Raw genomic sequence first — 16,436 nt, 5'->3', positions numbered from 1 at the left:
GAGCCTGGGTTGCCTGCGGGAGCTGGCAACTGAGCAGGCTCTGCTGGGGCTGCAAGAGGTGCGAACCTGTTGCTAAGCTCTGGTGGGGCAGGGGCCTTGGTGCAGCGGGCCTTCGGGCCCTTGACCACCTTGGTCCATGCCCCTAACTGGGCAGAGCGGGAGTTGTCTCTGTTAAAACGGGCTAGCCAATTTAACTTCTACTTAGACACTTTATAATCAGTTTCACACTTTGTTTCTTTTTGCACTGGCAATATACCATATTTCCCCATGGCAAACACTGCAAGAAATTGTTTTAGATATATTTAAAATTATTTCCAACACATTAACAGCATATTTTACAAGATAGGTATTTTATGACAAATGTGAGTTGATAGTGTCCCTTTGCAATTCTGGAATTTTGCTAGAGAAGAGACACTTGTCAGTTTTGCTGATGCAAAAGGTTACTGAATTAAAGTTTTCTTACAGTCTGTAAACCACTCTGCTGCCAAAGGATTCCTCTCTAAATGTATGGTTGTAAAATGTATGCACACAGAAATAAAAGCAGTTATAGATAATCTTCTACTCAATGATTAGTTTCAGGTCCTTACCTCCTGGATTAGGGAAAGTTATGTTAGTTTGAATCAGGCAGAAGGCAGGGTAGAGATGTATTTTATAAACTAACTGAATCAGCGATGCGTACACTTTTATGGGCAAGAGTTTAATTTATTAAGCTCATGAAAGGTCATACATCGCTGATTCAGTTAGTCCGTAACTATTTGTGCATTTGCAGCATCACATATAGTAGTAGCACAAATTTGTGCTGCTACTTTTTGCTACAGTGTGTGCCCCTGCTTGTGTGGTTTCCAACAGCATTGTCCTTCTGCTCCATGCGCTGCAAGCGGGGGCTTGCTGGGGCACAGGGTTCCTCAGTGAGGGGCTAGCTGGCAGGTCCCAGCCAGCCAGGGAGTGGTATGTGGAGGCTGCTTGCTCCTCTGTCTCCACATGTTGCTGAGCCCCTGTGCTGAGGCACCCTACACGCTATCCAGCTGTTTCCCTGCTAGCTGGGGCACAGTGTGCCTCGAGATAGGAGAGCAGGCTGCCCTAGGTTGCCTGCTCCCCGGTTTCTGCATGCTTTTGTGTGGGGGCTCCACTGGAGCCCCGGCGCTGAGGCCCATGGAGCCCTCATCTTGAGGCACACTGCAGCTAGCTGGGGCACAATGTGCCTTGAGATGGGGGTCTACATGCCAGGGTGGGGGCTCTGCAGCGGAGCCCCCACACTGAAGCACATGGAGACAGGGGAGCAGGTAGACCAGGGTTGCCTGCTCCCATGTCTCAACATTGGAGCTCCCCCATGGTGGCCTGGTCCCCCATCTCCACGTTTGTTTTGTCACACAACACTTTCACATGCTTTGTGTTGCTTTTTCCCTCCCAGGGGGTTCTTTTTCTACTGGGAAATCCTGGTAGCAAATTTTGCCCGAGCACTGCTAATTAGCAGCGACATACACGGTTTAATGTGCTACATATGCAGTTTGTGGTACTGGAGAGAGGTTTGCTGTGCCACTTACCTCATGTACCTGCATGTCTGGATCTGGCCAAGGTGCCTGCCAGTCTGGGGCATGCACTGCATGCAGCATCCACACTGGACCAGCCCTGTGCAGTGGATCCAGGGCTAGTCTGGGTTGGGCCTAAAGAATGGCATTGTATGACATGTGTATACCCTGGTCTGTCATGGGTGCATATGTAGCATGCACCCCAGACTGGCTGCACGTGCCATGTACAGCACATGCAGCTGGGGCTAACGCATGCTGCATGTGGTGTGCAGTGCCAGTTCTGGGTGTGCGCTGTTTGTTAGGCCTGTGTTGGATTGGCTGCGCACACTTGCTCTAGTACATGGGGCCAATCTGCGGACCTGATTTGGACCAGCCTCGCACCCCCTAACTGGTCCACAGGGGCAGATGAACTCAGTACCTCTGATGTAGTACATCAATCAGTCACATCCTAACATGGCAAAGGAGCCTGTCACTCAGCTATCCTGTACAGTACTCCGTGAATTATGTTATTACTCTGAATGGCTGTGGGTGGAGAAGGGGAATCATCTTCTTGCAATGTATTGTTTTCAGTGTCTGTTACAGCCATAGTATCTTTCCAGGAGAAAAGTTCCTGTTGTACAGCATTTTGTCTCACTTTGGTTGTTCATAGGAATGGCTGTTCTCTAAAGTTCCCAAAGCATCCTTCTGGACAGGCCTTTATGGGGTTAGGTGGTGTTCAGTTTTGAAGTGGTCAAACAGTCAAATCCCTTTTGCACGCTCAGCATGGTAAGTTAAATAAATATATATAAGGCAAGTAAAGTTGAATACTACTGGCATTGCTTAAATTGGATCCAGTAGGTCAGGGTCTCCGTTTGATTTCTCATGTATAGCCATCCTCCCTTTTAACATGGAGTTCTGGCCTAAAGAGAGAATACAGGCTCAAACAGTGCAGTTTGTATTTCACTGAAGCCAGGTGCATTGGAAACACTAGTGAAAATGGCCAGCTGGTACTAGGTAGCCAAGTAACTATGGGAACAGGGCTCCTACTTTCTGGGACTATTTTTCCACCAATAAAAATCAACAGAAACCCACAGAAAATGAGGGATTCAAGGAAGGAACTCACAGTCTTACTAAGATTTCCAGTGGTTGTAATTGTAGCTGACAGAAGATGAGTTTTCTAGTAAGCCTTGAATGCACTGTCTGTTAGGTAATGCTTAGATACCTGTGGGAAGAACTATTCCTTGGTTACAGAGCTAGTTAGTGTAAAATGTATTTCAATGAAAGGTTTTGGTTTTACGTGGGTATGCCATATATTAATTCTCTAATGAATTCTAATGCAAGCCTGCTTGGTTTGATTATTGAATGAGAGCTAGCTTCACTTGTTTGAGGCAAATGGTCATCTCCTAATTTCCAGCCACCCAGTTAGCTACTTGGCTTCCTTGCCTTCAATTATAACAATTCCTAGTTGATTGCCTTTCGTGCTTTTGTAGTGGAAACATTCTTGCTTCTGACAGTTGTCATCCACACCATTTATTTCATATAATACATTGCTTTATTAGCAATATAAAATATTTTCTGCAAAAGTGGGGAAAAATCCATTCTAGAACAGATGATCTGAGGAAGGGCACTTAATGACTGAAAGCTTGTCCAGTAGCTCTCCCAACTTTCCAGCTATACAGTTGGTCCAATAAAAGATATCACAGGAAGTCCTCGCTCCTCAGACATTTCCTGGATCATCACAGCTAGAACAGTACTCCACTCCTCCTAGAAAAAATAATTTGTATATTTGGAAGTGTTAGTAGCATTTAAACTCAACTCTGGCTCGGGCTGCATGCACAGACCCAACAGCAGGAGCACAAGCCATGCATATCAGATGCAGAAATGTGTTCAACGGGCAGATTGCAACACTTCTACTTCTTGTTCCCAGCAACAAGCAGCTTCATGAGTGAGTAATTGTCTTGGGTGGACCTTACTGATGGGACTTGGGTGCCAGACTCAGTCTGTGGCATACACATAGGCATTTTTGGAAATCCAGCCTGTTGGAAGTCATTGCTCATTGTGAGCAATAAGATCTCAAATCAAGGGTGAAACAAGGTGTGTTCTTTCACTTCCTACCCCTTAAGACCTTAGGACTACTCACTTGTGTTGCAGAGCATTTTTCCAAAATAAGCATGGAACATACTGATGTTCTGAAGACCCTTAATTACTAAAAGGGTAATTTTACACACAACAAGAAACTGTAATATGTACTGTAGTGCTTAATTCATTCAGTGCCTGGAATGGGAATGCAGTATCATCAGCTTGTCAGTAACTGCCTGCAGGAAACCGTGAAACTAAAATTGGAGTCTGGGGTGTAAGATGATAAAGCACTGACTGCTAGGAAAACCTTGTAACCTCCCATGATATTTGTTTCTTTGAGGTTGTCTCTACACAAGTGGACTGTAACTGCCAAGTGCTGTGTGCAGCTGAATGCTCTAAAGGGCCTTTTGGCAGCTGTTTACTGCTTTCAGAAAGCCCCGTGGATTTGCAAGAGAAAAGAAGAAGGTAATCTAAATAAATACTCAGTTGGCTTGTGCGATAGTATGGAACACCTAAGAATTTGTCCCTGGTACAAAATATAATTGTTTTTTAACATAATTGTGAACCATTATGTTACATGTCACTAGAATGGGACAGACATTTCTCAGTGACTGCAGAGATTGCTCTTAATTCTGCCAGGAAAGAAGCCGTCCTCCCCACCTGTGCTACTGTGTGGAGCACTCTGGCTCAGACAGTTGTTTGTATTAAAAATATCACTGTTCTTGATAGGAACAGTTTAAATAAAGTTAATGTTCTGCATACAGGGGACTGTGTGTGTTTCCTATATGTGGGTCAAATGTATATTGTGGCAGAAGATCCAGAATATCTCCAATCAGTGAAAATATTGTAGATTTATATTGTAACTAAGAGAAGAGATTGCATCTACTTTTCATTTACTGTAGAGAAGAAAGGCCAAATTCTGTTTCCTGTCTTAGGTGCATAAGTGAAGTTAAGCACCTAAGTATGATTCTAATCTACTTTGCTGCTAATTCTACTGCTTATTAGCATGTCACAACAAAAGCTGTGCTAATGTGCAGTAGAATTAGTATACTGCACGTTAAGCATCATGAAAGGACTGCGCCTTTGATACTGTGCAGTAATGCTGGCTACTGCACATTTAATTAGTACTTAAACTTAATGCGCAGTAGCAATGGTGCATTAATGCATGTATAGACATGCGCAGTGTGTAACAAAAGTAGATGTATTAACGGATTTTCAGGACTTGAACAGGGTCTCAGGATTTTCAGGACTTGCAATAGGATCTCATTTTAGTACCTAAGTTTACTTTGAAGCGTACTAAGTGGAGTAGAATCTGACCTAAGCTGTCCCTCATATTTTCAGTTTTATATTTAAATTAAGACTGTCAGTTAATCGCAGTTAACATACACAATTAACAGAAAACATATTAATTTTTGTAACGACTGTTAATCGCACACATCTGTTTTGACCAGGGGCGGCGCGGGGGAAAAGCAGCCTCTCTCCCTCACTGCTGCTGCTGGCAGGGGCCCATGCCTGGGCTGGCCTGCAGTTCTTCTCTGCCACCGTCACTGCTGCCTTTGGGCCACCCGGGGGGGCAGTGGTGGAGCCCCAGGGCAGCCTGGGCATGGAGTCCAGATGGCTGCAGCCAGAAGGGCCCAGCAGTAGTGACGGGCTGTTTTTTTCCTACATGAAGCAGCAGCTTCTGCCTGGCTGTTGCTGCTGCTACTCAGCGTGAGCAGCTGAGTCTGGAGCAGGAGCAGGAGCGGGATGGGCCGGGGTTGGGGCTCTTCTAACGGGTTCCGGCTGGTCTGCTCCAGCCAGTGTTAGTCCAAGGCAGGCCAGGGTTTGGGGTGGGGCTGTGTGTTGTTGGTGGTGGCATGGAGGAGCCACAGGGTGCATGGGCTCTGGGTTGTTGGGTGGGGTGGGTCCTGACTATTGTTTAACTGTGTGATCAAAATTGCGAATAATTGCAGCTATTTTTTTTTAATATTGCATTTAATTGCAATGAATTTTTTTAATTGTTTGTCAGCCCTAATATAAATCATCGACTTTGAGTTCAATTTACATTGTTGTGATTTCGATTTTAGACTCCCAACTTCTACATAATGACATGTATCTGCTTTTTAGAATATGTAAGTAAAAAAATAAAACCACCACTCAAGCAAGCAAATTTATGTGTTATAGGAACGATCGATTTCCAGGAATTCCAAGGCTATTATGTGGTTGGCACCTATACATCAAACTCTTCCTACCAGTCATCACTGGAAGCTGTACAGCTCTGTAGATTTCAGCTAAGCACTTGCAATGCAGTTGGGATGATCAAAGGAGAATACAGAACTATGTTTGCCACCCAGCTTCTGCTCATCAGTGGAGCCCTTGGAGATGAAAGTGCTGCCTATGTAAAATCGGGTACATTGAAAAATATTGAAGAATGTCCCTTGTGGGTAGTGAGTAAACTGCCTTTGATCTCAGACAAACTTCCTTGGGCCCAGGCTACTGGAAGGCAATTTGGTCTTCCTATCCTGGCACAAGAAAAGCTATCCAGCCACACTGGTGCATGTCACTGCTCTGAATTCAGTCACATTTTAAGCTGCCCTGGAGTCAAGTTCTCTTTCTAGCTAGATAATTTTTTGTGGTATTCACAGATTGTGTCTTCCAGTTAGTTTTACATGTAGTGTGATATGCCCATTTAACAGAGGGAGAAACTGAGAATTAATAAAAACAGTGACACATTGCCAAATCCAAGAATCTGAAATCTGTTTTAAGCCTGAGAGATCCTTACATTGACAACTGTAACTTCTACAAAGAAGTGAGAAGGATTTCCAAGACAGTGCAGGCTACAAAACAGTATTGCTTCTGACCTGGCTTCTGCACAGAACCCGCATAAATCTAGGGAAACCTGTAATATGGGATGCACAAGGAGTGATTCACCCACTGTTTTGATTTCAGATTCTTGCCTTCCTTAGTGTGTCTGTCTCTACTTTCTGTTTTACAGCCTGTGCCTCAGGATACTATGGTCCAGAATGCCAGGGTAGTTGCACCTGTAATAAAATTGAAAACTGCAGCCCTTTCACTGGAGAATGTGCGGAGTACTTACAGTGTTCAGAGAAATATGTAGCACAACAGTGCCAGAGAGGTAAAATGTATAACCCTGGAAATAGAAACCCTTGGATTGGCATGGCAAGTGGAAAAATGAAGATCGTTTGCAAAAAGTAGCTGTAGGCCTTATCCTCTCTTTTGACATCCAGATATAATACCCCAGTGGGCAGTGCTGGCAGAGGGCATAGAATAAACTTCCTATTTCATTATATTGGTTATTAGTCTGGTGGCTGTAGGTGCTATCAAATGTAGACGTCTTAGCTGTCATTCTTATAGAGACAACTTGTATTTCTAAAATGTCCCAGTAACTTTTGGTATTCCCAAAATCAGTACTCCATGGGATTATTTGCACTTTCTGTTAGAGAAAGCTACAGACAAACCCAAGATATCATCATCTTGGTGTTTTCCTCACTTTGCATCAAATGAGGTGGCAGCATCTCAGTCCATATGGGCAGTTAGGAACAACATACCTGGAGTAGAGTATACAACATTGCAAATTGTGTCCAAAATTGGCTTTGGCATGCTCTGGATAGCAATAGTTCTTTGCTGTTATGTACAGTGTCTCATCAGAAGATCTGAAAGCACTTTACACTCATTAATCAAGCCTTGTCATCTCCCGTGAGGCCCACATTAATGTATTTGATTTATGCAAAGGGAAATAGGAACATGCACATGTTAAGGCACTCACTGTCTTGGTGTATCACAAAACAGCAGTAGCAAAGCTGGGAATTGAACCAAGCCCCTGGCTCTAACCACTTGGTCATGCCATTGTTTGCTTTCTTTTCTTTGCTTTTGATTTGACAACTTTTTTCACTTGAAGCTGTACATGTGTCAGCTTTATATCTAATTCCCAATCTTAAATTACTCTTCCCTGTATTTTCAGGCATATGGACTAATCCAGAAATTGGTGGAAAGATGTTCATTGCTTTATGTGGGCCTTGGGATTAGATGCACAGGAAGGATATTTAAGCTCCACCTTTACTAGAAAAATGGGCCAAGTTTGCTTATTTCAGTTATTACAAGAGTACCCATGTTTTACTATATTGAATAATTGGATTCTTTTAAACGTAGAAGGGTTTGGGCATGCTGCTTCCAACAGGGAATTTTTCTGAGTATTCTTTTTGCTTTAAATGCTGATGTACTGCCATTTGTACCTTAGGTGTGGTCAGTCTGAAATGTCCAGAGAACCCTGGGTGGTGGTACTGGAATGGCAGGTGTTACTATATAGAAGAAACTAATAGTTCAACCTGGCTAGAAGCAAAGAATTTCTGCACTGCCTATAATGGCACTGATCTCCTTGTATTGGACAGTGCAGAAGAAGAGGTAAAATGTTTCTGTTTCTAAGTGGCGATAAAAATGGTGGTCACAGATGGAAAATGGACACTCTGTAAGCACAGAGAACAGGTCTTCCTGTCTTACCTCACAGATACCTCCTTTACAGACAAAATCCTTATAGATGTTAGCACATGACAGCTGACTTATCTAGCATTTTAGAGCTCTTATTAGCATTAGGGGCTGCTGATCGAGCTGTGCTTGCAAGCTCAACTCCAGCACATCAGAACCTTGTGCTAGGGATGACCAGGGCTGTGGAACTGTTTTTACGAAAAATTGCACAAATAGTCACTCAGCACAGAATTGTGAACTTTATGGAACAGAGTGCGGCTCTGCAATTTTTCACTGAAACCAAATTAACTGAAACTAAAATTCAGACTTTGCTAATTGTAGTGGAAAGAGCAATTGTCATTTGAGCAGAATTTTGAAAAGTGAAGGTTGAGGTTGGTTCACTGGTTCTTCTTCTAACACAAACAAACACCCACATACAAACGCAGAGCTTTTCAAGCCTGAAAGATACTTTATACCTGTTTTACCCTTCTTGCATCTGTGCATTACCTGGCTGGAAAATGAGGATCGAACTCTGGAGCTGGACCTGGTGGAACACACTGTCTGTTGGAAAGATAGGGAGCCTGATCTCACTTAAATGACACTAGGCATGTAATTTGAGCTATTTACAGGTGTTTAAATGAGAAAAATCAAGCTATATGTACTCTTGCTGTGAGACCTAAACAGCTGTGAGTTGCAGCATTGGGTGAGGTCTGCATATCTAACCCAACGGTATAGATTTATGGGACAGTAAGTAGCATGAACAACCTCTTTGTCATTCTATCTGCCACACTTAGTCTTTTACTGTGATAACTAGGTAGGAGTGCCTTAGTTCGTAGCTGTATAAAACTTAATGCTGGCTGTCATTGGCTCACTGTAAAGCTAATGCAGTATAGTATTAGAATAGACTTAGAACATGCTTCTGTTTATTGTGGGAGTTAAATCTGCTACAGGTACCACTGGGAGAGACTCTGCCATGCTTTAACTCTAGTAACTGTTTTATCTAGGCTGTTTGTATTTCACAGAGCCAGTCTTGGTATCATCAATTCCTACTATTCTGCATATTTGGGCTTATTAACAGGTTGTGCTGTACCCGCACATTATTGTTCCAAGCATGCAAGAAATTTGTAATAAAATAAGCATAGTGTGAAGAGGCTCTGATGCCATAAGATTTGTTACAAGAGTGTATGACTTCTCAGCATCATTCTGGGTTGGCTTAAAAATCTTTAAACCAGTCCACTGCAGAATGTACCAGGAAAGTGAGGCCGTGTTCAGCCTAATCCTTTGAAATTGCCACACTTTTGTAGAAAGTTATGTTCTACAGAAGGGAGCCATCTGTCAGATCCACGTCTCAGTCAGACTTTTGGTTTCAGTCCCCTCTCAGAGTTCAAGTGTTATGTGCAGGGCACCATTAATAAATCTGCCTCTTCTTCTTATACTCGTCTGTCATTAACCTGTTCTTTAACATACACTTGTTTCTGTCCTGTAGGCCTGGATAACCTCTGTGTTAAACAAACCTGCGTGGATTGGCTCAGTGGGTTCCTTGCAAAGGGATAAGGAAAACATGGGCAGGAAGAATCAGCATATTTTGTAAGGCAGCTTGCTTACTTCATGAACAAGAGTATTAAATCACATCTAATCAGGTTTTGGAAACCATATATGTAAAGGGCTAGATCCTCAGTTGATGTCATTTTACTCCATTGACTTGAATACAACTATGCTGGATTAGGGTAAGGGTGAGGAATTCAAAGGCACAAGTATCTCTTATCTAATTGCCTTTGTTCTCCAGTGAGAGAGAGTTGTCTAGCAGTTCTTTGCCCCTTCTTCCCAGCTCAGGCTCTGTATTGATTACTCTGTGATGCACTTACGTTTCCTCATCCTGTATCCCAGGGGATCCAGTTTCCCCCCTTCACTGACAGGTGGGATCAGGGAGAAACCACTGCCAGATGTAAAAGGATGATTTAATTCCTATACTAATGTAGGCCCAGGTTATGATTAATTCTTCTGTGGATTAAGGGAGTATACAAGACACCTTCTTGCCATACAGTGGCCAGTTATAGTTGTGTTCCCGGATGCAGTTGGTACAAGGACCTCTTTAGAGACCATTGCCTTGCCCCCTTGCCTTCCTTACCTTAGTTTTTGGAACAGGATTTCTGGAACAGGACGGTTCTCCTTTGAAAAATGAAATGGATATCTGCTCCACGATTGCTGTAGGACAGGCATTCAGTTTTTGTGCATCTGCTGACGTGGGCCGGAAGGGCCTATTGCAGTGATGTATTTCTTCGCTATGGATAACTGTCTGTGGCTGATAATCATCATAACTGGCTCTGACAGAGTGAGACATATAAGATGGAAAAAGAGTGTCCTGGAGGAAATGAGCTTGGAGAAATGCAGAAATGGTAAAAATAGGCTGTCATGAAAGCTTTAAGACAAATATTTAAGTATCACGAAAGAGAGAGGTGCAAGGCTAAAAGGGCATTTTGAAAAGGTACTCATGACCCAAGAGTCTGAGGTGGGACTTGAAACTCTACATATGGAGGTTTAACATGGATGTTTGGGTGTGCTGTGATATACATTCAGATGCTCAGATAGACTGAAAATTCTGCTCTGCCCATTGATTGGGAGCTGAGAGAAAAACTGTTCACTAGGGCACCCCAGGGAAGGACAAAGAGCAATGGCCATAAACTGTTAAAGGATAGGTTCAGGTTGGATGTAAGGAAGAACTTTTTTGCAGTAAGGGTGACCAGAATCTGGAGTAGACTTCCCAAGGAGATGTTGCAGTCCCCAACCTTACAATTCTTTAAAAGGAGACTGGACAGACACTTTGCTGGGATTTCATAGATTTCATAGACATTTGAGCTGGAAGGGACCCTGGAGGATCATCGAGACTAGCCCCCTGCCCCAGGGGCAGGAAGTCAGCAGGGATCATAGGATCCCAGCAAGATAAGCATCCAAATGTGTCTTGAAGGTGTCAGAGCGGGTGCTTGAACAGGTGCCTCTGGCGGCAGTCTATTCCAAACCTTGGGGGCTTGAACAGTGAAGAAGTTCTTTCTTATGTTCAGCCTGAATCAGTCGCGGCGCAGTTTGTGACCATTTGTTCTTGTCATCCCTTGGGGCGCTCTGGTGAACAAACGTTCCCTCAGGTCCTGGTGGTCACCCCGATAAACTTATAGGTGGCCACCAGATCACCCCTGAACCTGCCCTTTTCCAGGCTGAAGAGTCTTATGGCTCTCAGACTGTCATCATAAGGTCTATTTTCCTGACCTCTGATCATGCGCGTGGCTCTCCTCTGCACCCTCTCAACCTTCTCCACATCCTTTTTGAATTGTGGAGCCCAAAACTGGACGTAGTACTCCAGCTGCAGCCTCACCAAGGCCGAGTACAAAGGGAGAATGACGTCCCGGGATTTGCTCGAGAAGCATCTATGGATGCAAGCCAGCATTTTGCTTGCTTTACTAGGCGCAGCATCGCATTGCAGGCTCATGTTCATCTTGTGGTCAGTGATGACTCGCAAGTCTCTTTCTTCTGTAGTGCTAACCAGTGTAGCACTGCCGAGCCTATAAGGATGCTGCAGGTTTTTCCTCCCAAGGTGGAGAACCTTGCATTTATCGGTGTTGAACACCATCAGGGAGTTCTCGTCCGCCCATGTCATGAGCCTGTCAAGATCTGCCTGGATCGACCCTCCTGTCCTCAGGTGTGGATGCTTTACCCCAGAGTTTGGTGTCATCAGCAAACTTGGTCAGTCTGTTTCTGACGCCAGTGTCCACACCATTGATGAAGATGTTAAATAGTATAGGCCTTAGGACAGAGCCTTGAGGGACCCCACTGGTGACTGCACACCAAGACGATTGGCTCCCATCGACCACCACCCTCTGGGTCCTACCGTGGAGCCAATTCCTCAGCCAGCAGATCGTGGTGAAGTCAAGGCCGCAGCTAGCCAGTTTAGCCAAGATCGTGGTGATACCAGATCGAAGGCTTTTTTAAAGTCAAGATATACAATGTCGATCTCTTCCCCCTTGTCCAGGTGATAGGTCACCTGGTCATAAAAGGAGATGAGATTGGTCAAGCAAGACCTACCCGCAACAAATCCATGCTGGGTATCCCTCAGGATATTGCCTTCAGCTAGTCTGTTAAGGATGGCCTCTTTGATAATCTTCTCCAAGACCTTCCCCACGATAGAGGTCAGACTGATGGGCCCATAGTTTGCCGGATCTACTTTCCTCCCTTTCTTGAAGTTTGGCATGACACTGGCCTTCTTCCAGGCTTCAGGCACTTCACCAGAGTGCCAAGAGCTCTCTAAGAGCTGAGCTGTGATGCTTGCCAGCTCCTTGAGTACCCTTGGGTGTAACCCATCAGGGCTGGCTGACTTGAAGGTATCCAGCCTTTCAAGGTGTTCCTTCACGAGGTCAGCTTTAATGGAGGGCAGGGGATCTCCCTCACCTGGGCCTCCCTGACCCATAGTGGGCAGGGCTGTCCCATGGGACTGGTGAAAAACTGACGCAAAGTACCCATTTAGCAAGTTCGCTTTTTCCTGGGCATCAGTTGTCAGTTGCCTCATCTGGTTTAGCAGGGGTCCAGTGTTGCCCTTGCTTTTCCTCTGGCTCCCCACATATCTGGAAAAGTACTTTTTATTGTCCTTGATATTTGTAGCTAGCTGGAGTTCCATTGCAACCTTGGCTTTCCTGATTTGCTGTCTGCAGGTCCGGACCAGAGCAGAATATTCCTCCTTGGTGGTGGTTCCAGTCCTCCATCCTTTGTAGGTCTTCCTTTTAAGATGCAGGAGGTCTGCCAGTTCCCTGGAGAGCCAAGGGGGCTGCTGTGCCCTTTTGCTGCCTTTCCACCAAGATGGGATGGACTTTGTGCATTCAGGATTCCTCCCTTGAGCAATTGATTTTCTCATTTGTTTGATTCCTGCCCAGAGCAAGGGGGGTGGACCCAATGTTCTTTCGAGATCCCTTCCAGCCCTTAATTTCTATGATTCTATGATCAGTTTTTAGTCTTTCTTTGGGAGGCAGGGACAGGGGGGAAAGGGTTAGCCTAACCATTTTGTTTCTGAAGTAATATATTTTCATGCACCAGAGGCTTAGCTTCCATGCCATTGGATGTGATTAACCTCCAGTATGGTGTGTTTTGATTGTTCAGGGTAAGTCACACCAAAAATACCACTTTGACCACTTGTAATCAGCTAACTGCGAAGGGGAGCTTGAACCAAGTTAACTGCTCATCCTCAGCTTCCTGGGTTTGTAAGAGAAATGAAGGTAAGAAATAATTCAGTTCCTCTTATTTTACCTGACTGCACTCTGCTAAATCCCTTCCTGACCTGTGAATATTGTCACACAATGTATACTACAGATTCAAATCTCTATTGTTTATGTACAAGGCCTGACTCCATTATGTGCCCAGTAGTATCCTACTCTGAACTGCACACAGACTACGGTTATTTGAGTAAAGTGACAGAACTTGGCTGCAAGAGAACTGAAATTGTCAGATCAGTCTAGGTTGTATAAAAAAATCTCTGCAGCCATAGCCAGCTACAAAAATTTTTTGCAAACGAAGAAGGGTCAGGCTGGGTTAGGTATGGGGGCAGGAATTTTCTTCTGCAACCTTCAGGACCAAGGGTGACCACACTGAGTTGGTGATTCAAAGCAGACTTCTTTGGAAGGGGCAAATTGTCTGTGTTCACCTCAGCACTGATTCAGAGCTGTACTTCCCCAGGGGTGTCCTGGCACTCGGTCCACTTTTGAGCAGCAATTCCTTCTGAGACATACGTGCTTGTGCTGGCTACGTGGGGTAATGTGCTGTTGTTGCTTTCATGGTGCAACTAACTCCCTCCTTCCATTTGCAGTCAGATAATAGCACAAGGTTAGGCCCACCGGTTCCCTATCTGGATCATTTGTGCCCCCCATACCTCCCCATCCCTAGTGGGTGGTGGTGGGAACCCTCACAAGTGACTGCTTTTTAAATCAGGTGTGCGCTGTCCCAGGATTGAGGTATAATGGGCTTCTGAACATGCTTCCATACCAGGTTAGGAATCATGCTCTAAGTAGGCTTTTCCTGCTCTGCAACCTTTGATTTGTCAACTCATTTCTTGAGGAGAGGGAGTAAAGATTAAGCTATCGTAAATAAATTCTTGCAGGAAAGCTTGAAGCATTGGGGATGGTTGGAAGTGGCGGATTGCATTTATTTTACAAATTTTGCCGCATTGGAATGAAAGTGCAGAGCATGGAGAAAGCATGCAGCTATAGCTTCTCTTTGGATGAGACTGGGAAGCCCCACGTTTTGGTTTATCAAAAGGTGTCACATGACGTAAATTTAGAAGGATGTAATGCATGCAGTTCTATGAACAGAACGGCAGTTCAGCAGGCAAGGTCACTGTGGTTTGGATTATCATTTGTTAACAAAGAGACTGATAATGAAGAAATCCATTTTTTCATCTGAAGTGGAAATTCAAAAATCAACAGGCTTTGAAAAATTATTTGTAATGATTTCCCATGAACCACATAATGAGCTAGGCTTAATTTCAGAGCAGTGTGTCCAAGTGTTGTGCTTTGGGTTGCTCAGGGAGACAACTGCCAGCCTCTGTTCAGGAGGTTTTTGAAATGCTGGAACACATGCCATGATGAGAACAATTTAGATACTCAGTTTATGTTCATTTTTAAGGAAAATTTGTTTCTTTAGAAACCTGCAAAACCATTCATTTGGAGTGGGCGGGTTGCAGAGAATTTTCTGATTTTTAAGGAAAGGGGAACCTGGTGAGAATGAGAGGCTGAAATGGCTTAATGCAGTCACAGAACAGGATTGCTGGAAAAACACCCAGCACTTTGTAGGCAGTGATTTTAATTTTTTGGTTTGTATAGTAGTTCGTTTGGCCTTTCTATCATGTGTCTACCATGTCTATCATCTATGTGTTAACACGGTCCTTTGCTCAGTAGAATGGCATGCCTGATCCAGTGTGTGCCAATCACATGGCTCAGCGCTACCAGAGCCTAAATTACTGACACCTCAAATGCATATTATCATGTGTGTATTTGTGTAATAGGGAGATTGCGTGGCCCTCTAGTGGCTTCACTTATGCTTTAGAAACAAATTTAACTGGATTTGATCTACAGGTTATCATTAGAATGGATTTGCATGCTAGCACGCTCTGCTACCCAGAGAATGTGTATAAATTGACTGTTGTCATAACAACCCATATCACCATGTACATTTACTATAATCTCTAAAAATTACTTAAATGAAAGCTAATATTCAAACAGAGCATATTTGATGTCAAAGATTTAAGGATAACCAGATCACTGAACTCGGGAAGTCCTTTGCCAGGCTCTTGGAACTTGTGTTTGGAAATGCTAACCTCCCTTTGACATCAGTCGCTGCCTCTGCAGGGAGAGGATAATGTTTTCAGCTGAGTTTATTTTAGTTCATTCAAAGTTGAGAAACCAAATAGTAATTAAAATAGCAAGAAAAAATTTTCTTCTCCCAACCCATGAATAAAATCAGGTATGAGATGATGGGATTTATCAGTGCCTTGTCAGCACACCGTCTGAGATTTAGCTATGTTTTTTCATGCACAAAAAAAAAATCTGAGTACCGCTGTTTTACTAATGCATGCCAGTCACTTTTCACCCAACAGAGAGGGTCCAATGCGCAGAATATGAAGGGTGGCTTTTCTTTTCTTTTTTCTTTAAATCTTTCAGGTAATGGCATTTTTTGGAAATACCCCAGAATGCTGCTCCTGCAGCCGGTAGGAGGACTAACATACACATTCTTGGAGGTTGCAGTGTCAGCCTGTATCATAGCAGCTGACTGCTCTGGAGTAACTTACTGGGGGGAGAGTTACATACCTGTCAGTGGTAAAGAACTGATCTTCAGCAGGAAAAGAAAAGTTGCTGTGTACCTGAAAAGTGGTAACTATGTACTTCTTTAATGCTATGCATGCTGTAAAAATGCACATAGAAATATAAATCAAAGGGGTGATTACTTTTTGTTTTAATTTTTCTGTTTCTCAAGTATCTGTAATCTGTTTGCTTGTAGGAGTTGTATTTTTACCTTGCCCCTTAGCCCAGTGGTTTGCCTTGTAAGGTTGCTCATAAATGCTTTGGAGCATTTTTGGTACAATTAGTGTGATGTTATAGCCAGATGGCCAGGCATTCATCATCAGGTCTGAGCAGTAAGAGCCAACACAAAATAATAAGAAAAGAAACAACCAGTTGCCTTTGAGCATCCTTGCCTTTGAATATGCTTGTGTGGGTTGTGTCTGTTGTGTCCAAAGTCAATGCAGTCTTTATTTTTTAGAGGAAAAAAATAAAAATCAGAAGTTTTGCCAACAGTATAGGACAGTGGTTTTCAACCTTTTTTAATCAGTATGCCCCCGGCAGCTGGATGGGGAGCAGG

General features: G+C 43.8%; 1 protein-coding gene across 1 annotated transcript in view; it reads left to right on the top strand.

The window, feature by feature from the left end:
- Positions 1-16,436, top strand: part of LOC109310035 — a 94,041-nt gene that overhangs the window by 71,528 nt on the left and 6,077 nt on the right. The window contains exons 33-40 of the mRNA XM_019534984.1: positions 2,179-2,294; positions 3,928-4,052; positions 5,751-5,975; positions 6,562-6,702; positions 7,825-7,988; positions 9,535-9,635; positions 13,188-13,303; positions 15,740-15,949. Of these exons, the coding sequence (XP_019390529.1) occupies positions 2,179-2,294; positions 3,928-4,052; positions 5,751-5,975; positions 6,562-6,702; positions 7,825-7,988; positions 9,535-9,635; positions 13,188-13,303; positions 15,740-15,949 (1,198 nt within the window). The remainder of the gene's footprint in view (positions 1-2,178; positions 2,295-3,927; positions 4,053-5,750; positions 5,976-6,561; positions 6,703-7,824; positions 7,989-9,534; positions 9,636-13,187; positions 13,304-15,739; positions 15,950-16,436) is intronic.

Source organism: Crocodylus porosus, unplaced genomic scaffold (genome assembly GCF_001723895.1).
Source record: "Crocodylus porosus isolate Cpor-Errol unplaced genomic scaffold, CroPor_comp1, whole genome shotgun sequence".
In the NCBI taxonomy this organism is placed as follows: Eukaryota; Metazoa; Chordata; order Crocodylia; family Crocodylidae; genus Crocodylus; species Crocodylus porosus.
The sequence above is the reverse complement of the archived record's forward strand: the minus strand, read 5'-3'. Positions and strand labels throughout refer to the sequence as shown.